We start from the raw sequence: 20,573 nt of genomic DNA on the forward strand, positions 1-20,573 counted from the left end.
ACCCCATAAAAGCTTTGCTGGATTACGCTGAAGGATTTTCAGTTCACCATCCCATTTGCATTTCTCTCCATGGTCAGCCTGATTTCACCTTGAATTCCTAGATGGGACATTGTAGTGTTCCTGTGGAAGAAATAGTGGGGAAGTGTGGTGATGTGGTCCACTTTTTCCCTCTGCACACATAAGATTTTATAGATTCTTCATACCTATACACATAAAAAGTTACACAGCAAGCTTTATAAAATCATACGTTGCTTTTCACTAAAAGGTTATGTTCACCTTTACTCCTATATTCATATTTTGAACTTCATATCTTTATGACAACTTCATAAGGATAAAGGTAGTCTTTATCTTGACACGTGTTCCCTCTTCCAACATCTGGAAGATAAATAGATGTAAGCCAAGTGCGATATCTTAGATGAAGTGTCTTGGCAATTATTCAAATATTTGGGTTTCATCCAAGCTACTGATAGGGTGGGCCACCAAACCATCTCCAGTTGTTATTTACAGTACTCTATTTTGTATAAAGATGGCAGACACCCCAAGTATTTTGAGTCTTGGGGCAGATCAGAAGACTTCGGAAAGTGCTATGTTCTTGTCAGCCAACTCTGGGGGCCCATCCACTATCATTCCTGGAGTTCCTGACAAGCAAAAGGGCCATATGGTACGTCTTTCTTCTGAAATTCTCTTAAGCTATACTTAACAAAATTTCTGGCATTTACCTTGGTGTGAATTACCTCTATTCTTTTTGAATTATAGAACTGGTCACCAGCTGGCCACCAGTGCCACAACAGACAGGAAAGACAATTGTCCTCTCCAACAACTAGCTGTCAGGTATAGTGCCTGAATTTGGACGTTCCATTAGATATTGTTAGCTGCTGTTGATAGGCCCCCCTCCAAAAGTAAAATTTATTTTAATTCACATAAACAGTATTGTTTATATTTTTAAATAATACATTTTCAGCCACAGTCAGGCAAAGTTTTCCTTTTAATTGTGCTTCATACTATTGTCCCACTCTGGCATGGCTGCATCTTTAGCTGGCACAAATCCAAACTGAATTTTTCAAACATATTGGAATGTACATAGTGATAGAGGCTAAAATCTCAGTGTACTAAAACTGGAGTTCAAGAGATTCAAAGTAACTTCATCTGGTTTAATATTTCCAAGCTCCCTGAAAATTAAGGCTGATAGTTCCAGATAAAAGTTTTGGTTGAACCGTTGTTTTCTTCTGGTGATGATTCAGGGAGAACATATTCACTAACTTTGTGCAACTTTCTTTGAATTTGGTGGGTCACAAAATAGGGTCTGCCAGGGTCCCCGATCAGCACTTCAGTTCCATGATCCTGGACGCACTTCTTCAACCACTCTGAGAGGCTGTCTGCAAGTTCTTCATTGTAAAACATGTCTCCTAGGACAATAAGGTCCCACTTGCCTATATCTGTACCAATCAGGTTCTCCGTTAGAACAGGGAAGGGATCTACATTGTTCAGTTCACAGTTAAGCACTATGGCAGCAGCTGCAACTGAGATACCAAGGAAACAAATGATCAGCATCAAGATTCTTTCTCTGAAAATCCCAAATTAACAATCAACTTTGTACAGTTAATATCTCTTGGATAATGATTTTCTTCCTCAACTGCTGTAGGAAGTATACAGGAAAGAGCTGACAAAGGAATAGGAACGTGACCTGAAATTTAGATATAACCCAAGGTTACTTTTCCTGGAGACCATCTGATGCAAGGCAACATCCTTGCTTCCTAGTAAAAAATATGCTTGCTGCTTGCCTCCCCACTTCACTCACATTATGTCAAATGTATTCTCCTACATATAACTCCTTGTTGCCTCTGGTAAGTTTTTAAATACAAGACTTCAAAATAAGACCAACAGACAGCTTTCCCATGGAGGACATGGGAACCTCTTCTGCCTGAAGTACCTCCAGATGGGAGAATAAGGTATTTGAAAGCCATTCTTTATACAGTGGAGATACTCCAGAAACTGCCAGTATACACACAGCAATATTTCTAGTACTCTTTCCATGTTACCGCCTTGTTAGATTCATTCTCAAAAAATAAACGTCCGCCAAAGGAGATGAGCAGTTGCAAGCTTAGCATCTTGTGTGAACCCAGCCACTGTGATTTGTAAACCATGACTGATGACAGCATGGTACAAATCCAGCTAAGTTTAGTTTATTGTAAACCATGATTTAGCATGATGTGTGAACATGATCTAGGAACTGCTCTCTTAAGGGCGTCTCTGTCATGTGTAAAATTAAACTATCATATGATCTGCTTTTAGCTTAGTATGAGATGTGAACTCAGTCATAACTTAGCATTATTTCCTTTTTTCTTTTTACCCACTTTCATTATTATAATTCTATTATGTGTGAACTAGGCCACAGTAGCTTGTTGAACAAACCAGAGTTTAAGAATCCTGAGTTATCATTATTATCATTATGTGTAAATCTATATAGACCTTTGGGTTTCAAAACAAGCTTGACACTGTAGGATTGTTCTAATGAACTTAGCCTGTCCTGCCCTTGGTAGGAAATAGCTTACCAGGATCAGTGTCATTGGCAACTACGTGTGATGCTCCACTTAGTGCAGCTGCAATAGCTGTTGCTCCACAACCACTTCCTAGCTCCAGAACTTTCTTCCTCTGGACCACCTTTGGGTTATCAAGAAGGTATCTGAGTAGATTTTGAAAAACAAGAATAGTAAAAAAAACAATCTTGCAAAGTCTGTAAATCAGTTCATTTCAGAATTCCTTAAACCAATTTGATTTGAAGGTGAACTTTACATTTCTAAGGCAAAATGCTAAAAACTGTCTTTTAATATGAAAGTCCTTCACCTTCAACTAGGTTAAAATTGTATGAGAGAGTGAAAGTGACTAACAGAAATGATGGTTGTTACACATTTTTATTTTTGCAAACCGTATGTGAAGCTCAACTTCAAGAAAGTCAGCTTCTCATCATGGAACAAAAATCATATTCAGTGACTATTTCTGAAGGAAAATGCAGGAGCATGATTAATCTGGGCTAAGTGAAGGTCACCACTGGAATTCAGAAGTGGAAAGATGTCTTAATATATAATTAAGATAGTGTATTAGGCCATATTTATTTTAATTATGACTTATTAAATAAACCATAATTGGTTTGCTTCCATGAATTGTGCTATACCAGAAACTATGGCATACAAACTAGCTAGGTTCATGTGCTGCAGTGCTAAACCAGCCAATGATAGGCTGTATCAACACAGGTATAACATTGAAATAACAAGAAGGGCTTAAGTGGTCAGACCACACCTGGAATACTAGGTCCAGTTCTGGTCACAAAATACAAGAAGGATACTGAGGAACTGGAAAGAGTGTAGAGAAGACTGACAAGGGGCTTGAAAACTAAACAGTATGAAGAACAGTTAAAGGAACTAGGTATATTTAGCCTAAAAAGAGAAGTCTAAAAGGAGAAACAATAGCAATCTTCCATTGTTTGAATGTCACAGAGAAAAGAGTGTGGATTTATTTTCTATAATGCCTGAGGATGGGGTGGATTTCATAGGTGAAATCCAAACTCAAAATCAGCAATTTCCTGACTGTGAGAGCCATTAAGCCTGCCTCCTGGAGTCAATGGTGGAGGTTTTCAAGCAAAGGCTGGACAGCAATTTGACTGAGATAGTATCAGGATTCCTGTCCTGGGCAGGGTGCTTTTACTTATATTGACCACCAGGAGGAAGTATTAACTGGTTTCAGCTGGTAAGTCCTAAATAGGACAAAACTGGTCATATATTGCCCCCTGATGGTCAATATAAGTAAAAGCACAGCACAGGGTATACAACACGTGTGTAAAAATAGAGAAATTTAAATCCTTAAAAAGAGGTTGTGGTAGAACTCATATAAAACCTTGATAACATCCATATCTCTCTGATATGAGAGCTTAAGAAAAGGAAGGTGGATCATATATACCATTTTAAAGATAGATTCAACCAAAACTAAATAAATAAACTAAATAAATCACATTATGGCAATATGTGAACCCAACCAATGTGGCCTGGTCTGCATTTTATGGTGATGTTTGCTTTAATGTAGTCTTGTGAACTTTTGCTGAGCCATGGTTTACCTAACAGTAAGTAACCTTTCAGGGTCCAAGAGACATATCTAATATTTTGGAGGGCTGAAGGCCACAAACTGGGTGAGACACATCATGCATGTGGCTGGGACTGGAATTTTGGGAATATTTTTTTTAATGATATACTTTTTTTTATAGTTTACATTTTTATGGTTTCTCACCTCTGGATGGAAGGAAATTGGGGTCAGTTTTCAGCTATCATCATCTGAGAAGGATCTGAGGGCCACATACAGCTTTGGCTCTGCAGATTGCGTATCTCTGATTTCCTGAGTAAAGCTCAAAAGGCTGGGTTCCCAGAATACAGTAAGCTATAAGCTATGGTTTACAAGTCACATTGGTTGGGTTCACACAACACTATAGTCGCAAACAAATTACATTTTGGTTGAATATGCTGCAGGAACCCAGTCAATACATCATGTTGGCTGAAAATTCTGGGAGGCCACTAGATTGGGGAAGGTTGCCATATGTAGTTACATCTTGTATGTGGCAGCCTGGGTTCACTAAAGGATCAAAGTGAAAATACCTGGTCTGTTTACGAGATTGATATCCTATATAGGAGCTCTTCAATCTTTCTCCTTTGTCCTCATAACAACAACCCTGTGAGATAGGTTGGGCTGAGAGAAAGAGAGACCAGCCCAAGACTGCCCACTGAACTTCTGAGCCCAAGAGCAGATTTGAATCTGGTCTTCCAGCTTCTGGTCCAACACCTTAACCAGTAGACTACACTGGCTTTCTTTGTTTAGCAAAATGCTGTACTTGCAAATAACACAAGAACAGGAAAATAGCCAGGACCAGTTAAGTTTTCTCAATGGTCTGGGAACAGGAAAAAGCAATTATGGCAATCATAAAAGAGGTGGAAGTTTAAAACCACAAGGGTCAGGACTGCAAAATCAAAAGAATTTGGCAAACTCAACCCAAGTTCTTGTGATACATGATGTGAGATTACCAAAATCTTTCAAGTCTTTGCCTTATTACCTTCTATTTCATTCTGAGTTTTGTAGGCACTGATTCTGAGATTGTCATTCTAGCAATTATTGAAATAGGGATTAAGCTTAGTTTGGAGGTAGCTACATTATCTCTGAAGGCTTGAAATCATTGTTCAGTTATATTTCTAGATCCAATCCTGAACCTGGATACACCAGTTTCAACTAGGCCTCAACTGTTCCAGAAGATATCATAATTCAGCCTGGTGACTTATGCAATAAATTCAACTTATATGAACATACCCCCTATGAAAAGTTTCTGGAAACCTCAGAGGTCCAAAACACTGTAGCTAGTTTAATAACTAGGGCCAGTGATAGACAGCATATAGCTTCTTTGTTAAAACTAGTTCCACTGGCAGCCAGTCCGTATTTGGGCACAATTCCAAGTACTGTTTATGAGCTTTAGGCTGGGTTTGCATCACGCACACATCTATCAACATTGTAGCTTAGTGTGGTATGCAAATCCAACATATGGTTCGTTTATTGTCAGTTCACCTTCTCCAATCTGGACATCTTCCTGATATGTGGACTTCAACTCCCAGAATTCTCCATCCAGCACGATCAGTGTTGAGAACTGTGACAGCTGAAACTGACAATACTGAGGGCATTTTATTTAGGGGAAGCTGATTCAGGGTATCAGCAGAACTGAGAAAGAAAGTCCTACAGTGGGGCAAAAAAGTATTTAGTCGGCCACCAATTGTGCAAGTTCTCCCACTTAAAAAGATGAGAGAGGCCTGTAATTTTCATCATAGGTATACCTAACTATGAGAGACAAAATGGGGAAAAAAATCCAGAAAATCACATTGTCTGATTTTTAAAGAATTTATTTGCAAATCATGGTGGAAAATAAGTATTTGGTCACCTACAAACAAGCAAGATGTCTGGCTCTCACACACCTGTAACTACTTCTTTAAGAGGCTCCTCTGTCCTCCACTCGTTACCTGTAGTAATGGCACCTGTTTGACCTTGTTATCAGTATAAAAGACACCTGTCCACAACCTCAAACATTCACACTCCAAACTCGACTATAGCCAAGATCAAAGAGCTGTTGAAGGACACCAGAAACAAAATTGTAGACCTGCACCAGGCTGGGAAGACTGAATCTGCAATAGGCAAGCAGCTTGGTGTGAAGAAATCAACTGTGGGAGCAATAATTAGAAAATGGAAGACATACAAGATCACTGATAATCTCCCTTGATCTGGGGCTCCATGCAAGATCTCACCCCGTGGGGTCAAAATGATCACAAGAATGGTGAGCAAAAATCCCAGAACCACATGGGGGGACTTAGTGAATGACCTGCAGAGAGCTGGGACCAAAGTAACAAAGGCTACCATCAGTAACACACTACGCCGCCAGGGATTCAAATCCTGCAGTGCCAGATGTGTCCCCCTGCTTAAGCCAGTACATGTCCGGGCCCGTCTGAAGTTTGCTAGAGAGCATTTGGATGATCCAGAAGAGGATTGGGAGAATGTTATATGGTCAGATGAAACCAAAGTAGAATGTTTTGGTCTAAACTCAACTCGTCATGTTTGGAGGAGAGAGAATGCTGAGTTGCATCCAAAGAACACCATACCTACTGTGAAGCATGGGGGTGGAAACATCATGCTTTAGGGCTGTTTTTCTGCAAAGGGACCAGGACGACTGATCCGTGTAAAGGAGAGAATGAATGGGGCCATGTATCGTGAGTTTTTGAGTGAACACCTCCTTCCATCAGCAAGGGCATTGAAGATGAAACGTGGCTGGGTCTTTCAGCATGACAATGATCCCAAACACACTGCCCGAGCAACGAAGGAGTGGCTTCGTAAGAAGCATTTCAAGGTCCTGGAGTGGCCTAGCCAGTCTCCAGATCTCAACCCCATGGGAAGCCTTTGGAGAGAGTTGAAAGTCCATGTTGCCCAGCGACAGCCCCAAAACATCACTGCTCTAGAGGAGATCTGCATGGAGGAATGGGCCAAAATACCAGCAACAGTGTGTGAAAACCTTGTGAAGACTTACAGAAAACGTTTGACCTCTGTCATTGCCAACAAAGGATATATAACAAAGTATTGAGATGAACTTTTGATATTGACCAAATACTTATTTTACACCATGATTTGCAAATAAATTCTTTAAAAATCAGACAAAGTAATTTTTGGATTTTTTCCCCCATTTTGTCTCTCATAGTTGAGGTATACCTATGATGAAAATTACAGGCCTCTCTCATCTTTTTAAGTGGGAGAACTTGCACAATTGGTGGCTGACTAAATACTTTTTTGCCCCACTGTATGTGACTTGGGACAAGAATATTTTTCTATACTAATCTGCCTTGAACTTTGGAATATACTGCTAGAGGTGACCAGATGAGTTTCATTTTTTACTATCCTTTTGTTGGCTTCTCTATTTTCAGCTGATACGCTATTATGAGACCATTTAGTCAGCCTCCCGTTATGTTGACTGCATAGCAGGTAAATCTCAGCCTTCTGGTATTCTATACCTGGATAGTCCTTGGCCTCCTGGCCAGTACATTGCCCAATAGGGCTCCCCATAAGGCCACAAAGCAGCTTTGTCATGCCAAAACCTGCAGTTAGGGGTCAGAAGACGTAACTTTATCTCTGGGGTCAGGCTCCCAGTGTCAATGATTTCAGTATTCTCCTCTAAAAACATTCTCAACTCAGGATCTAGAGGTCTTCCTGAAGTTCTTCCATGGCAGCACCTCCAAACCAAACAGTCTCTCTGCTTCTGCTTGAAGTCTTTTCTGAAACTGGTCCTACCACAAAAATGCAGCAATCTTCTCCAGCCTAGGAAAATCATGTGTCCTTTTCCCGCTAGGCCAATGTCTTCCCAACTTCAGTACAGAATATTTGCCTGGAGCATGTCAAGACTCTCAAACGTTAGACTGGGAGTAAGGAGATCTCTCAGTTCTGTCTTTCAGAACAAGCAGGCAACTCTTTCTGAAAACAAAAGAGCAGATGTTTTTACTACACAGATTGTCACAGGTTAATTGCCTAAATGAGAACTAAGGCAGGCTGTGCTTTTGTATACAAATTGTATTGTTTTTCACTGATATTGCTATTCTTTTACTTAAATAACTCCTCTCTGAATTGTTTTATGAACATGGATGGGGGCTTCTGTTAAGGCCAGTAATCCACCCTGTCTAGCCTCTTCTGAATGGTGGAACATTTTTGAACTTTGAATCTCTTACTTGTAAAACCCATGTTCCATCACTGACCTTGTTATGATTTATATAAAACAAACTTTTGTCAGACTTCTTCCTGATTTCAGATGCAAATTGTTGTCCAGTTTTCTCCCAACAGGGCCTCTTTTCACTATAATACCACTACAGATAATTATGTCTTGTACAGTATGTATCTTATATATGCTTTATTTGTGTCAGAGTCAAGTATTAGGTTTTTTGGTTCAAAGGCCACATGAAACGCTTGTTGAAGGGGGGCATGGAGAAAGCAAATATTGTCAAATAAAAAGTGTGCATCTCTAGAACAAAAAAAGAAAAATCTTTTCTAAATCCTATCCCATTTATTTTTAGTTCCTTAGCTCCCCCTCCCCGCTTGGGGTTCTCTTACCTTAGAAGATAAAATATCCTTCAAATCAGGCTTGATACCTAATAACTACATGGACATGTCTATGTTGTTTTCTTGGCAGCAATACAGAATTCTAAGGGGTTTTTTTCAACTTCCTAGTTTAATTTATAGCTCTGAAATTTCCTGGTGATTTCTAATCCAAGTATTAATTGGAAAATTATTAAGCTTTCCCAAGATCAGCTAGATGTAGTGAGGGTGGTTTCACCTGAAGTTTGGAAAAGAGGTATTGCATAGTAGTATGTACCTCTTTCCTTTAGGTGCATAGTACATAAAATTCTATATTCCCATGTAATGGTTGAGAATGTAATACAGAATTAAGCTAGCATTTATTTTAGACTTGAAAGAGTTAGAGTCTATTTTGTCCTTGGTATGGAACACCTGTGTAGAAGGGGATGATCTTTCATCTTCAATACAAACCACTAGTATAAACAAATACTCCTTAACCTTGGATGGTCTTATCCTGGCAGGAGTAGCCCAAGCATTCCAAGAAGAAGATAAGATAAACTTATCCTCCTTGTCCTTGGCAAAATCAAGTAAGGCAAAGTTATTAAAAACAGATGTGATTAATTATGGAGTCTATATAACTGGTTGGAAATCCTCATAAGGTGGAACTTTAATGCAGATATAATTGGGAAGGTGCTACATATTTACCAACTATGGGGGGGGGGTCTGCTCACCACCATTTCTTTGGGTTCTCTGACTGGCAGAAAGGGCATAAAGTCTTTTTTTTATTATTTCTTCTTTAGAATTTCTGGTTGTTATTATACTTTTTTGTCATACTGCCTTGGAATAAAGCCTTAAGTACTTATACTGGGGTGGTCACGTTTCTAAATCTAAAAGTACTTGTAACTCTGCTGGGCCGGGGGACAGAGCAATACACTAGATGCAGTCATCTTCACCCACTATACACACTTCTAACTTTATTATTATTTTTTTACATTCTTACTAAAAATTGTAAGTACCCACTTCTGCCCTAGGGTATTGGTAGCAAAAGATATGAGAACCACCTAGGTTTTGCACCCATGATCAAGTTTCCTACCTTGTCACAGCAACTGGACAAGAAAGAATTAAATAAGTAACTTTCAGTTATGTGGCAATATAGTATTGAGATAGGCTGTGTCCAATTAAGTATGCTCATGATAGGAAAGGTACCCCCCCAAAACAGGGTAACCAGTCTACACAGCAATCTATCTGGGACTTAACATAGTAGGGACAAGGGACTAAAAAATTTAGGTTAACCAGATCCGTCTACTAAACAGCAAAAATGCCTCTCTTACTACTCCAAAATATTCTCTTTGGATCAAAGACATTCCTAATGTTGCCAGCTTTTCAATCAGCCTCTGTTTCAGTACATCCATTATTAGTGTGGTCTGCAAGAATTACAGCCACAATTGTTTGGCTGAACATTATGGGGCCTGTAGGCCAAGACATCTACCAACCAATTGACAGGGGGAATGGGGCAGCACTTTTATCTATCAGGGCAGCATGACCCAGCTCTCTGGAAAAGGCTCTAATGCTGGGAAAGGTGGAAGGAAAGAGAAGAAGAGGACAACTAGCAGCATGGTGGATGGACTCAGTTACAGAAGCGCTGGAGCAGTGGAGGAGCTGAAGGACAAAGGTAGGGATAGAACATCATGGAGAATATCTATGTGGTCGCTAGGAGTCAAAAACTACTTGACAGCACATAAGAATCAAGCATTTCCCACAGTTATGGATGTGCACCAACCTACATTCATATTTTTACTTCCAGAATTCACCAGATACAGCCACCCTTGAAAGAAGCAGGGTTAAACTGCAGATTGTACCCAGTTGTAAATGTGAATTAGCTTCTCAAGGTTCTACAAGACCTCTTTCTCTTTGGGTTGAAGCAGCTGCCTTTCCAAACGACCAGAATGAGGACAAAACGGGATTAACACATTATGTCCCATTCAGTTTGAATTCTGCTGCTGTCTCTGTGTACGTTATGAGCTGCTTGGGGGTGTTGACAGAACATCCTGTGCATTAAACTCACCTGCAAAATTCAAACCCACAGTACATTAGGCAAATAATCTCTAACTCCTCATCCTTGCTAACATCCAGCTTTCTTTCCCTTGCCAAAAGAGGGAAAAATATTTAAAAGGGGAAAAAAAGTTGTTTTTTTTTAAAAGGTGAATTCGAAGACAAAGAAAAAAGGCCTGGAGCGACAGCGAGTACAAATGTTGCTTCCTCCTTTATGCATTACAAATGCATTCAAATAATTTGAACAAAAAAAGGGCGGGGGTTGCACTAGCAAGACTATATCCCCTCCCCTCCGCTAACAATCCCAGTTCCTGCAATTTCGAGGAATAAAATATGAGCTTATAATTTACCTTGATTAATTCTGAGATCGGCTAAACGCAGCAGGAATTAGGAAAGATCGCGATTCCTCCCTCGCTGTGTGAGCTGTTCTGTGTTTCTCAAGCCTGGCAACTTGAAGTTGGGTGGACTTCAACTCCCAGAATTCCCCAGCCAGCCATGCTGGCTGGGGAATTCTGGGAGTTGAAGTCCACCCAACTTCAAGTTGCCGGGTTTAAATTGCTGGGCTTGAGAAACGCTTAGATGAGGAAGATAACCGGAGGCCGGTTCTCCATTTAAGAGCCGCCTTCCGCGGAAATACGGACAAAGAGGCTTCAAACATCCCTCCGCCCCATGGTCAATGGGGAACCGGAAGTGTTAGGTCTGTGTCGCTACTGGCTCCTCTTCGTCGCGCGTCCCTGATTCGACCCGCCTATTTCCTTCCACGCGGTCTTCCCTCTTGGGCGTCCTGCAAAGGGGTGGGATGATAGCTCCCATCGTTCCCAGCCAGCGGGCTTATATGTCGTGCTGGCGGAAGGAGTATGGGCCAGTTGAGGGTGGCAAGCGCTGCGTTGGCGAAGACGGAGCTTTTTGCTAGATTTTTTGTAGCCGTTCTTTAAGCAGCACCCTCTTGAATATTCAGTATTTTTGCATGTCTTTTCCCGCACGGAAATGCGTAGCTTTGGATTATTTTCCTCAATCCATCATGAACAAGTATAATGTGATTGGCTCATTTCCTTAACTGGATTCTCTTTATCTAGTTTTAGGGCTTGGGTGGAGAACGGATCGCTTTTTAGGTCATACTGATAAATATTGAAAACTAAAAAGGGGTCACAAACTGTTAAGCACCGCTGTAGCTAGGCTGGGTTCCCAGCAGCTGCTACCCTGTGGTTTGCTCAATCAATAGTTTCGTCAATAAGCACAAATCAAGTAGGCAGGATTCATGCAATAAACTAAACCATAAACCTTAGTTTGCAACCCCCTTTGGCTGGAGTCACCGACGGTGCTGGGCTAAAGGCTTTGTGCAAGCGATCGATGTCCTGCTGTCACACACACACCCTTGCCAAGATTACTCAATTAATGCCGTTGGATAGAAATTGTTCCTGCATGCTGTTACGGCTATCCTTGATAATTATGCAGTAATGTTACCAAAGCTTGTTGAAACCACACAACAATGTGGCTTTTACTCTGGTTACCATTAACTTGGAGCAAGTCTAATTTGCTACTTTAGGGCTCTACTAAATCTGTAGCTTTCTGAAAGGGATTAGGATTTATAATTTGTACGGACCCTTGTACTTGAGTTTATAATTAACAATAAGCTTAAGGAATTGAATTGACTTTATATCATCTCTAGTTAATTTTTTCTGATTGTTTTCTTATCTTCATTTTCATGTTTTCCCTTTTTATTGTGCTGCTATAAATGTTAATACACTGTGTTGTTTCCACACATTGATGTTTGTATAATATGTTTAAAAGCTGTTAACATTCTATTTTTTAAATAGATTAGAATATTGAAAAGAGAAAAGAGAAAGAAAAAACGTTCTATCAATGTTAATTACAATTTAGAAATGGCAGTGTTAGAAGCATAAAATTATTTAGCTTTTTCATCCAAAGTTGAATACAACACTGAAAAAAACCCCATATAACTCACATCAAAATAATTGTTATATACTAGAGGTTTTGATCTTAAGCTGATTACTTATTAAAGCCTCCCTTGTATTGTTGCTTAGTGTGTGTCTGTGTCTGTGTGTATATATATCATACCTATTAAAGGAAAAAATAGATAAACAGAGCAAAGTTAACAAGAATTAATTACATAATAATAATAACAACAACAATAATAACTCAATAGGTGGATAAAAATGCCAAATCCAGTCTAAACGTCTGGCTGACTGTGTGAACAACGACAACAACAACAATAAGGACTAGTGGGACCACAGAACAGACGAAGTAATAGAAAAGGAAGAAGCTAAAGTGCTCTGGGACTTTAGGATTCAAACAGACAAGTACCTGCCACACAATACCCCAGACTTAACCATTGTTGATAAGAAAGACAAAAGAGTCTGGATAGTGGACACGGCAATACTGGAGACAGCAGAATAGAAGAGAAAGAACTGGAGGAAATCACAGCATACAAAGACCTGCAAATAGAAGTAGAACGACTGTGGCAAAAGAAAGCAAAGATAGTACCAATAGCAATAGGCACCTTGGGTGCAATCCCAAAACATCTGGAGTACCGCTTGAAGACCATCGGCACTGGCAAAATCACCATCAGTCAATTGCAAAAGGCAGCTTTACTTGGAACAGCTTACAACCTGCAATGATACCTTTAACAACAACATCTGCCTATCCCAGGTCCTTGGGAAGGACTCGATGAGTGGATAAAAATGCCAAATCCAGTCTAAACATCTGGCTGACTGTGTGACCAACCATACAATAATAATAAAAAGAACCCTTGGGTTTCTGACTCCCCCTTTTTATACATCTGCTGATTTGCAAGATTTGTAGACATTTAGGCCTCCTTAGAAGCAATAGTGTAAGTAAAGTTATCTTATTTCTTTTGTTACATTTAGTTGACTAGGTTTTCTTTCTTGTATAATTGCGATCTGCCTGGTTTCTGTTGATGGTGTCCTTATTTCACTTTTTAGATAAAAATGAAAAATAGTTAAGAACGATTACACAATAACCCGTTCTACATTTGGTGGACGCTCTGAACCCTCCACTAGCAACACAACAAGATGGGTTAAAATGTGATTGGCTGCTATGTGGTTCAGTGCAGCAGCAAACACAACCAGGGTCTTTTGTTGCAAAGGAGACACAGAAAAGTTAGTAATTGTTTCTCAGAAGCAGTACAATTCCTTTTCCCCAGCTACATGCTAGACAGGATTCTTGAATGTTTAACACAGGAACAGAGAAATTGCATTAGGAACACATCCAGATGCCCAGATGCACCCCTGCGTTGCTTTGTTTTGTTTAAGCAACATTTTACAAAGCACAGAAAAGGATTAAGAAAGACTAAGCAAAAGAAATTCAAAGTATGAGAAAGGAGAAATGGAAATATAGCTGTTTCTAGTTTGTACTACATCCATTCAGTTGGAGATTGCACCATCTCTTCATACCCATAAGCTTTGACCACTAGGCTCCAGAGAGAGAGAGAGAACAAAGGACCTGTGTTTATATCTCACCCCACCTATTGTTAAATGAATGTCTAAAGTCAAGAAATTGGGAAACTTTCTTTAAAAACCTTTCTTTAAAAAAGATGTAATCAGGCATGACTTTCTCAGCCATCTCTTTCAACCCATTCACTCTCCCTTCATATTTTTCTTTTCTGATTACATCCTCATTCATTATCTTTCAGCGATCAAAGCAATCAAATGCACTTCTTTCACGTGTCTCCCTTGCTTTTGTATGGAGCCCACATCCCTTCAGCATCCGCCCATTCTTGACCTGATCTCTTCTTCTTTTACCAACCCCACTTCTGAAGTCCACCATTCCCACTGTATTCCACTTACCTTTATGTTTCTCCTGACATAAGAGTGGGCAGAGCATGGTCCTGGGGACAGCCATTTTCTTTTCTTTTAACAAAAACTCATTCCTCAGAAAAAACACACACACTATCTACTACTTTTCTACCAGCGTTTGCACATCTTAAAATTTCCCCATCCATCTTTAGTAAGCAATCTACCAAAGTACACTAATTCATCTACTCACTGTTGTTTGTTGCAATTTATGTGTAACTTGCAATTGTTCACTCCATTTTCCCTGTCAAACACACCTCGGTCTTGGATATGTTGTTGTTGTTTTTTGCCAGATCTCAGTTCCATTAATCCAGCAAGTGCAAAAATGGAGGAGAGGGGAGAAATTGAGGGAATTACCTCTTATGCCCCTTGGAGTCACAGTATCTTCACATACAAACCTATATCTCAATAGACCAAGGAATATAGTATATACATTAAAACTACCAGTGGAGTCATAAAAGTCACCTGGCTGGTCTTGTTGGACACAGAAGCTTAGCAAGGTCAGACCTGGTTAGTACTTGGATTGGAGACCTCCAGAAAATCTAGGGTCTATAAAGTAGACTTGGAAGTCAAAAAAGCATCTTAGAAACTGGCAGTAGTGAACCACCTTTGTCTTGCTGCCAAGAAAGCCACATGGATCATGTGGTCACCAGGAGCCAAGCATTACTGTAAGCATTGCTTGCCTTTGCAGAGTCAAAAAAAGAGCTGGTGAAAGGGAACCAACTCATATTCCCATTATACACATAAAGAACAATGAGGTTGAGAGATAATGATTTATAGAAGGGCAACCATAAGACATGATGATTATCACATTTTAAGTTTTGATATTGTTAAAAATCTTAAGAATCAGGACCCTTAGTGATTTACTGAAAAATCACCCAAAGACCTATCCCATCAGTAGATCCCATCTACTGCCCAAATGTGTTATAACAATTACGTCCTCACTGAGACCAGGAAAACTTGAATTCAGATCTCCAGATGTAAAGCTTTCTTGGATGGACTTGGGGCTATAGCTATTTCTTAGGCCAACCCACCTCCTGGGATTGTTGTGAAGATAAAAAGGATGTAGGGAAAAATTCAATATATTGTCTTCTGATCCTTTGGTGGGGGAGGGGAGATAGGATTTTTTTTTTAAGGCAAAATAAATAAAAAGGATGATTAGTAGCCTAATTTGAGATATATATCTCTGTCTACGTATCTTAATGAGGATCCAACTTTCTCTTCCTTATATAAAGATTACTATGATTTCTAGTGATAGAAAGGATGCAGGGAAGGAACCATTGATACCACCTGCTTCTCCTTGTAAGAAAGAACTTTTCTTATCTCAGATTTAGCATAGCCATGTTGTAATACACAAAAACAAGTAAAGAGAAAGCAACACAAATCCCAGCCTGTAGGAAAAGACTTGTCCCTAGTTTATACAATGAGCTTTCCATCACCAAGGTAACTGGAGGCCTATGTTCTGGAACTTTCTTCTGTGAAGTCTATTCAGAGGCAGACTTTAAAATAGACAATTTAGCAGGTTGTGGCTGGGTTTACACAATGTGCTATCTATGGCTTGTTTTAACTAGATTCACACAACATGCTAATACATAAACCATGGTTAACAAGAAATAGTCCTTGTTTAACAATCATTTGTTTAGCAACTGTTTGAAGTTATGATGGTGCTGAAAAAAGTGACTTACAACCAGTCCTTGCATGTACGACCATTGCAGCATCCCCACAGTCACATGATCGCGATTCAGGCGCTTGGCAACTATTGCGCATTTATGATGGTCACAGGATCCCATGGTTATGTAATCACCATTTGCGACCTTCCCAACTGACTTCCAACAAGCAAAGTCAATGCAGAAGCTGGCAGGAGGTTGCAAGTCGTGGTCACATGATGTCTCGCTTAATGGCCATGGGTGATTCACTTAATGACTGCAACCGGAACTGCTGGAACTGCCGTCGTAGGTCAGTGGGGTCACATGATGTTTTGCTTAATGACCACTTCACTTAGTGATGGAGTTGCCGGTCACAATTAGGGTCATTAAGCAAGGACTACCTGTATTAACACACTATGCTTATCCAAATCCACACCAGGGTTTAGCTTGGGCTCTGCAAGAAGTTAAGCTCCTTAAGCCTTGTCAGGATACACATTTCAAATATAATTGGGGCATGTCAGTCATTGTAGGAAGAGAGACATGTTAATCTAGGACAGTGTTTCTCAACTGCAGCAACATTAAGATGTGTGGATTTCAGTTCCTAGAATTCCCCAGCCAGCACGCTGGGTCTAGTCCACACGTCTTAAAGTTGCTGAGGCTGAGAAACACTGGTCTAGGGTAGCGAAAAATCAGAAAGAGTCTGGTAGCCCCTTTTCTGACAGATAAATTTTATTAAAAGGCATCACTTCTGTGAGCTGCAGTTCATTGGAAAAGGTTATACTAGACTCCTCCTGATTTCTGGCATTTTAAAAAGTGTTATGCTTGAAAGTGTCCAAACCTTTCCCTTATTTTAGCTGCTTCTCTCAGTACAGAACTTCAGTTAGGTTTCTTTAAATTGCTGAGGTTACAAGGACATCTAGTGATCATAGATATTAATACAATGTTCAAATTCTTAATTACATGGTTGGGTCTTTTTTTTTTACCAAGATTAGATCACAAGTTATCTGACAAAGGAATAAATAAATCTTAACATTTCCAACACTAGGAAGTTACAGAAAGGGTGAATGTGCATATAGAAAGTTTGGCTGGAATTATTTAACAGCAGAGGAGAAAAATAGTAAAAGTGCATTGTATAATTGCTAGAAATAGTAGCAGTTACTGGAATCTTTTGTTTTTATTTAGGTATCTAAGATCATTTTTTCACTACAGTAATAACTTATATATTTTCCAACCATGTTCTGCCAAAATAATAGTAATAATGACAGATTTTGTATCACCAACAACAGTATAATGATGTTACAAAAATGCTGTAAGTCATTAGTCAGGAAATAGCCACAGGTAGACAGGTGGATATATCTATTCCACCTTTCTTTCTTGCAATAGGCCTCTAACACAGCAATCAATAAAAGGACATGAAGACACAATAACATAATTTTTTAAAAAAATACAATTTAATTTATGGGTGGGGAAATTACATGGAATGTCTACTTCCCTTTCCGTAGATCGAGGATGGGGAACCTGTTACCCTCCAGAAGTTTCTTAACTACCAGTATGACTCAGTGTGCAAAAAGCTTAGAGGCTGGGCTGTTCTGACTCTGATAGCTTTTGTTACAACTTTGACCAGAACACTCCAGCTGCAAATCATCCATTCTTTTGTAAAGTACTGGCCATCAGATTGGATGGCTGCTTGGAGATTGAAATAAGAGGTTGGAACTTGACAACTGAAACCTGTGGTGATAAAAGGTACCCCCCCCCCCGCATACAGATGTTAGCTGCATTCACTACCAAACCTATGAGATGCCACCCATACATGTGAATTGCTTAAAGTGCTCTTGCAAGAAAACATTCACAGCAAGCTGAATTGACCCTGAGGGAGAGGAATCAGTAAACCTAATTGTTTCTATTCACCGACCATATCTCAGAGATAGTATGGCTAGCATGCTGACCAAATAGGAAGGGATACATAATAAAAAGGTCACCCAGATGGATTCATCAAAAACATTCCAACATCATGCTGTAATTTCCACTTTTTCTTCGTCTTGCCTTTGCAATGTAGTAGGCCAAGGGTACATAAGCTCTGGTTCTGCCTTTGCTCAGGGCTGCTTAACAAGGTGCCAATGCTTTCCTGGGAGCCCAGTATATACTGTATGCATGCTAATAAAATTACGTTGTATCTTCAAAGTGATTTGGTTGCTTTAGGTGAATGAGGTTTTGGCCCCAACGCATGTTACTAACTTCCTCTTTCCATTGGCTTTGCTGGTTGGAAAGTTGGATGATAGAAGTCGCACAACATCTGAATGAGTTTTCCACTCTTGCTAGAGCGTCTGTTAAGATTAGAGTTCTCTGCTTTTGCAACCGTATCCCTTTTGACCGGAGCCCTCTCCTTGGGTTCCTTGGGTAGATAGGCAGCTATGTAAATTTGTATAATAATGATGATGATGATGATGATGATGCTGATGTGTGTTCCTTACTAATGAGGGCTAAATAGCACTAGAAGTTTGGCCCACAAGGGAAGAGGGTCTCCTCCTTCCTGCAGGTGATCAGTGTGGTAGATAAAAATACATTTATAAGGCAATGTTGACCAGGGAAATTTTTCACAGCAGGGGGATAAATGGAAAATGGATGACAAGTTTGACAAGCAATAAATGTAGGGACCGAAAAGGTATTTGCTTCTTAAGCGTGCATTAAAGTACAACAATCCACCCAGCCATCCATATGACTGCGGATTATTTTACGCTGTTATCACAGAGCTGAGACAGGAAACCTGATATTCTACAGATAGATGACCATCACTTCCATTACCTTTGACCATTGGCTGTGCTGGCTAGGTTTCATGGGAGTTGTAGTCCAAAACATTTACAGAGCGCCAGGATGCCTATCTATATCATGGAGGGAAGTCTTATCCAACCATAGATTGCTGTGCTGTTTTTTTTTCCCCATAGTTGCTTTGTTCTTTGTGTTGGGAAGTATAGATTATTAATGGGCTTTCACAGTCTTAAAAGCTGATTTCTTTCCGACTACTGATGGTGTTGTTTTAGGATGACAAAAATCCCCCCTCTATTTAGAGAGCTTTTAAGCCTAAGAAGCCATCTACTGTGGCTTATTTAGCCTTTCCATTAATATTTTATATGGATGGGAGTCATTTTCAGACTTTTAAATTGATTGTGGACGAACATTCATCCATGTACGTATTTCCATAAGGAAATATCTAAATTTTATCCCACAAGGTTAGAGCAACCTAATACCTTTTGAAGACCCACTTTCTTCATTCTGTATTATGTCCAGTGATAGGAAAATATGGTGAGATGTACATATGCACATATATTAATCACACACACTCACAATACACACACACACACACACACACACACTCCAGCTCCAGAAACTGAGCATACAACCCAAGAAGGAATGCTAGTTTGACTGTATCTTCCTGTACTTCATGAAAAAGTTGAGGGGACAGGGTAATTGAACTATTCTTGTTTCCCTTCTCCTAATAATACTCTTCTGAACAAAGAGTCAAGAGCCCATGAACCTGGGGCTCTCACTGAAGGTGTGTCCAGGGCTCTTTTGTGCAAGGCCTGAAGGTAGTTGAGTCTGACTCAAAGGTACAGAAGATATAGCGTTTCCAAGATGGCCCTGGATTCAGGGAATGCATTGTTGCAGGACCCAGTGTTTTCCTTCTGAGCAAGTCCTTTTTCCCAAGTAGTCCCCTGAAAAGCAACTGCTAATGAGTAGAAGCTTTGGAGTAAGATATATAAAAGACTTCTGTATAACAGCCGATGTGCTAATATGGGCTGTCCCTGGCTAATATAACCATGGTTTCTTCAATGTAATTTCCTGTGTTTCCATGACACCCTGAACCATGAACTAAACATGAAGGGTTGTTTTGTGCCACGTACGGTGTACTAAAATATGGCCAGCTAGTCTCTAGCTCAACGTGTTGAGTGAACATACCCATCATGTGTGCACCAATTCTTCTTTCTCTTGCTGATCAGCTCCTGATCTTGGATCTCTTTTTGCTTGGACCCCATAGATTTGTATAAGCAATCCTTGGCCTGCATGTCACCCCATAGCACCCACTGGTGGCCGTCATGGCATCCCCAGATCACGGCATTAAATCTGGTGGCAGAACTGCTTATTTGGGGCAGATAATTTTTCTACCTTATTTTACCCACTCTCCCATACACAGCAAAATAGCCCTGATGATTAACATGTATTTTGTACTTTAACTCCTTTTTTTAAAAAAAAGGAAAATTAAAAAGCAAGTTAAAAGTTTTTGGCCATGCCATCTGGTGATATCACTCCCCAATAGCCTTCAGAGGTTGAAAAAAAGCCTGATCCACATCATCCTAAACTATATTGTGGCTTGTTTTGTTTGGGTTTAGACAAATTAACCAAATTAATTAAACAAATTATG

At 39.8% G+C, this 20,573-nt stretch overlaps 1 protein-coding gene across 1 annotated transcript; it reads right to left on the reverse strand.

The window, feature by feature from the left end:
* Nucleotides 1-967: 967 nt before the first annotated feature.
* On the reverse strand, nt 968-11,183 carry ETFBKMT (electron transfer flavoprotein subunit beta lysine methyltransferase). The gene is made up of 4 exons (XM_007440101.4): nt 11,028-11,183; nt 7,575-8,031; nt 2,553-2,683; nt 968-1,520 (listed from the first exon to the last, which is right to left on the reverse strand). Exons 2-4 carry the CDS (start codon nt 7,889-7,891, stop codon nt 1,177-1,179), a joined length of 792 nt encoding a protein of 263 aa, XP_007440163.1. The 5' UTR covers nt 7,892-8,031; nt 11,028-11,183; the 3' UTR covers nt 968-1,176.
* Between the last annotated feature and the right edge of the window lie 9,390 nt (nt 11,184-20,573).

This window comes from Python bivittatus, unplaced genomic scaffold (assembly GCF_059951505.1).
Source record: "Python bivittatus isolate LINGU-HERP-01145 unplaced genomic scaffold, Pbiv_v1 ctg000330_np1212, whole genome shotgun sequence".
NCBI lineage: Eukaryota > Metazoa > Chordata > Lepidosauria > Squamata > Pythonidae > Python > Python bivittatus.

Excerpts from the sequence above, each read along its gene's own strand:
- ETFBKMT (XM_007440101.4), bottom strand. The coding sequence starts at position 7,891 with ATGATTTTCCTAGGCTGGAGAAGATTGCTGCATTTTTGTGGTAGGACC. Across the intron at positions 2,684-7,574 it reads GGAGGCCAAGGACTATCCAG|ATACCTTCTTGATAACCCAA; the intron begins GTATAGAATACC and ends AAATCTACTCAG. Across the intron at positions 1,521-2,552 it reads TGCCAATGACACTGATCCTG|TTGCAGCTGCTGCCATAGTG; the intron begins GTAAGCTATTTC and ends TTGGTATCTCAG.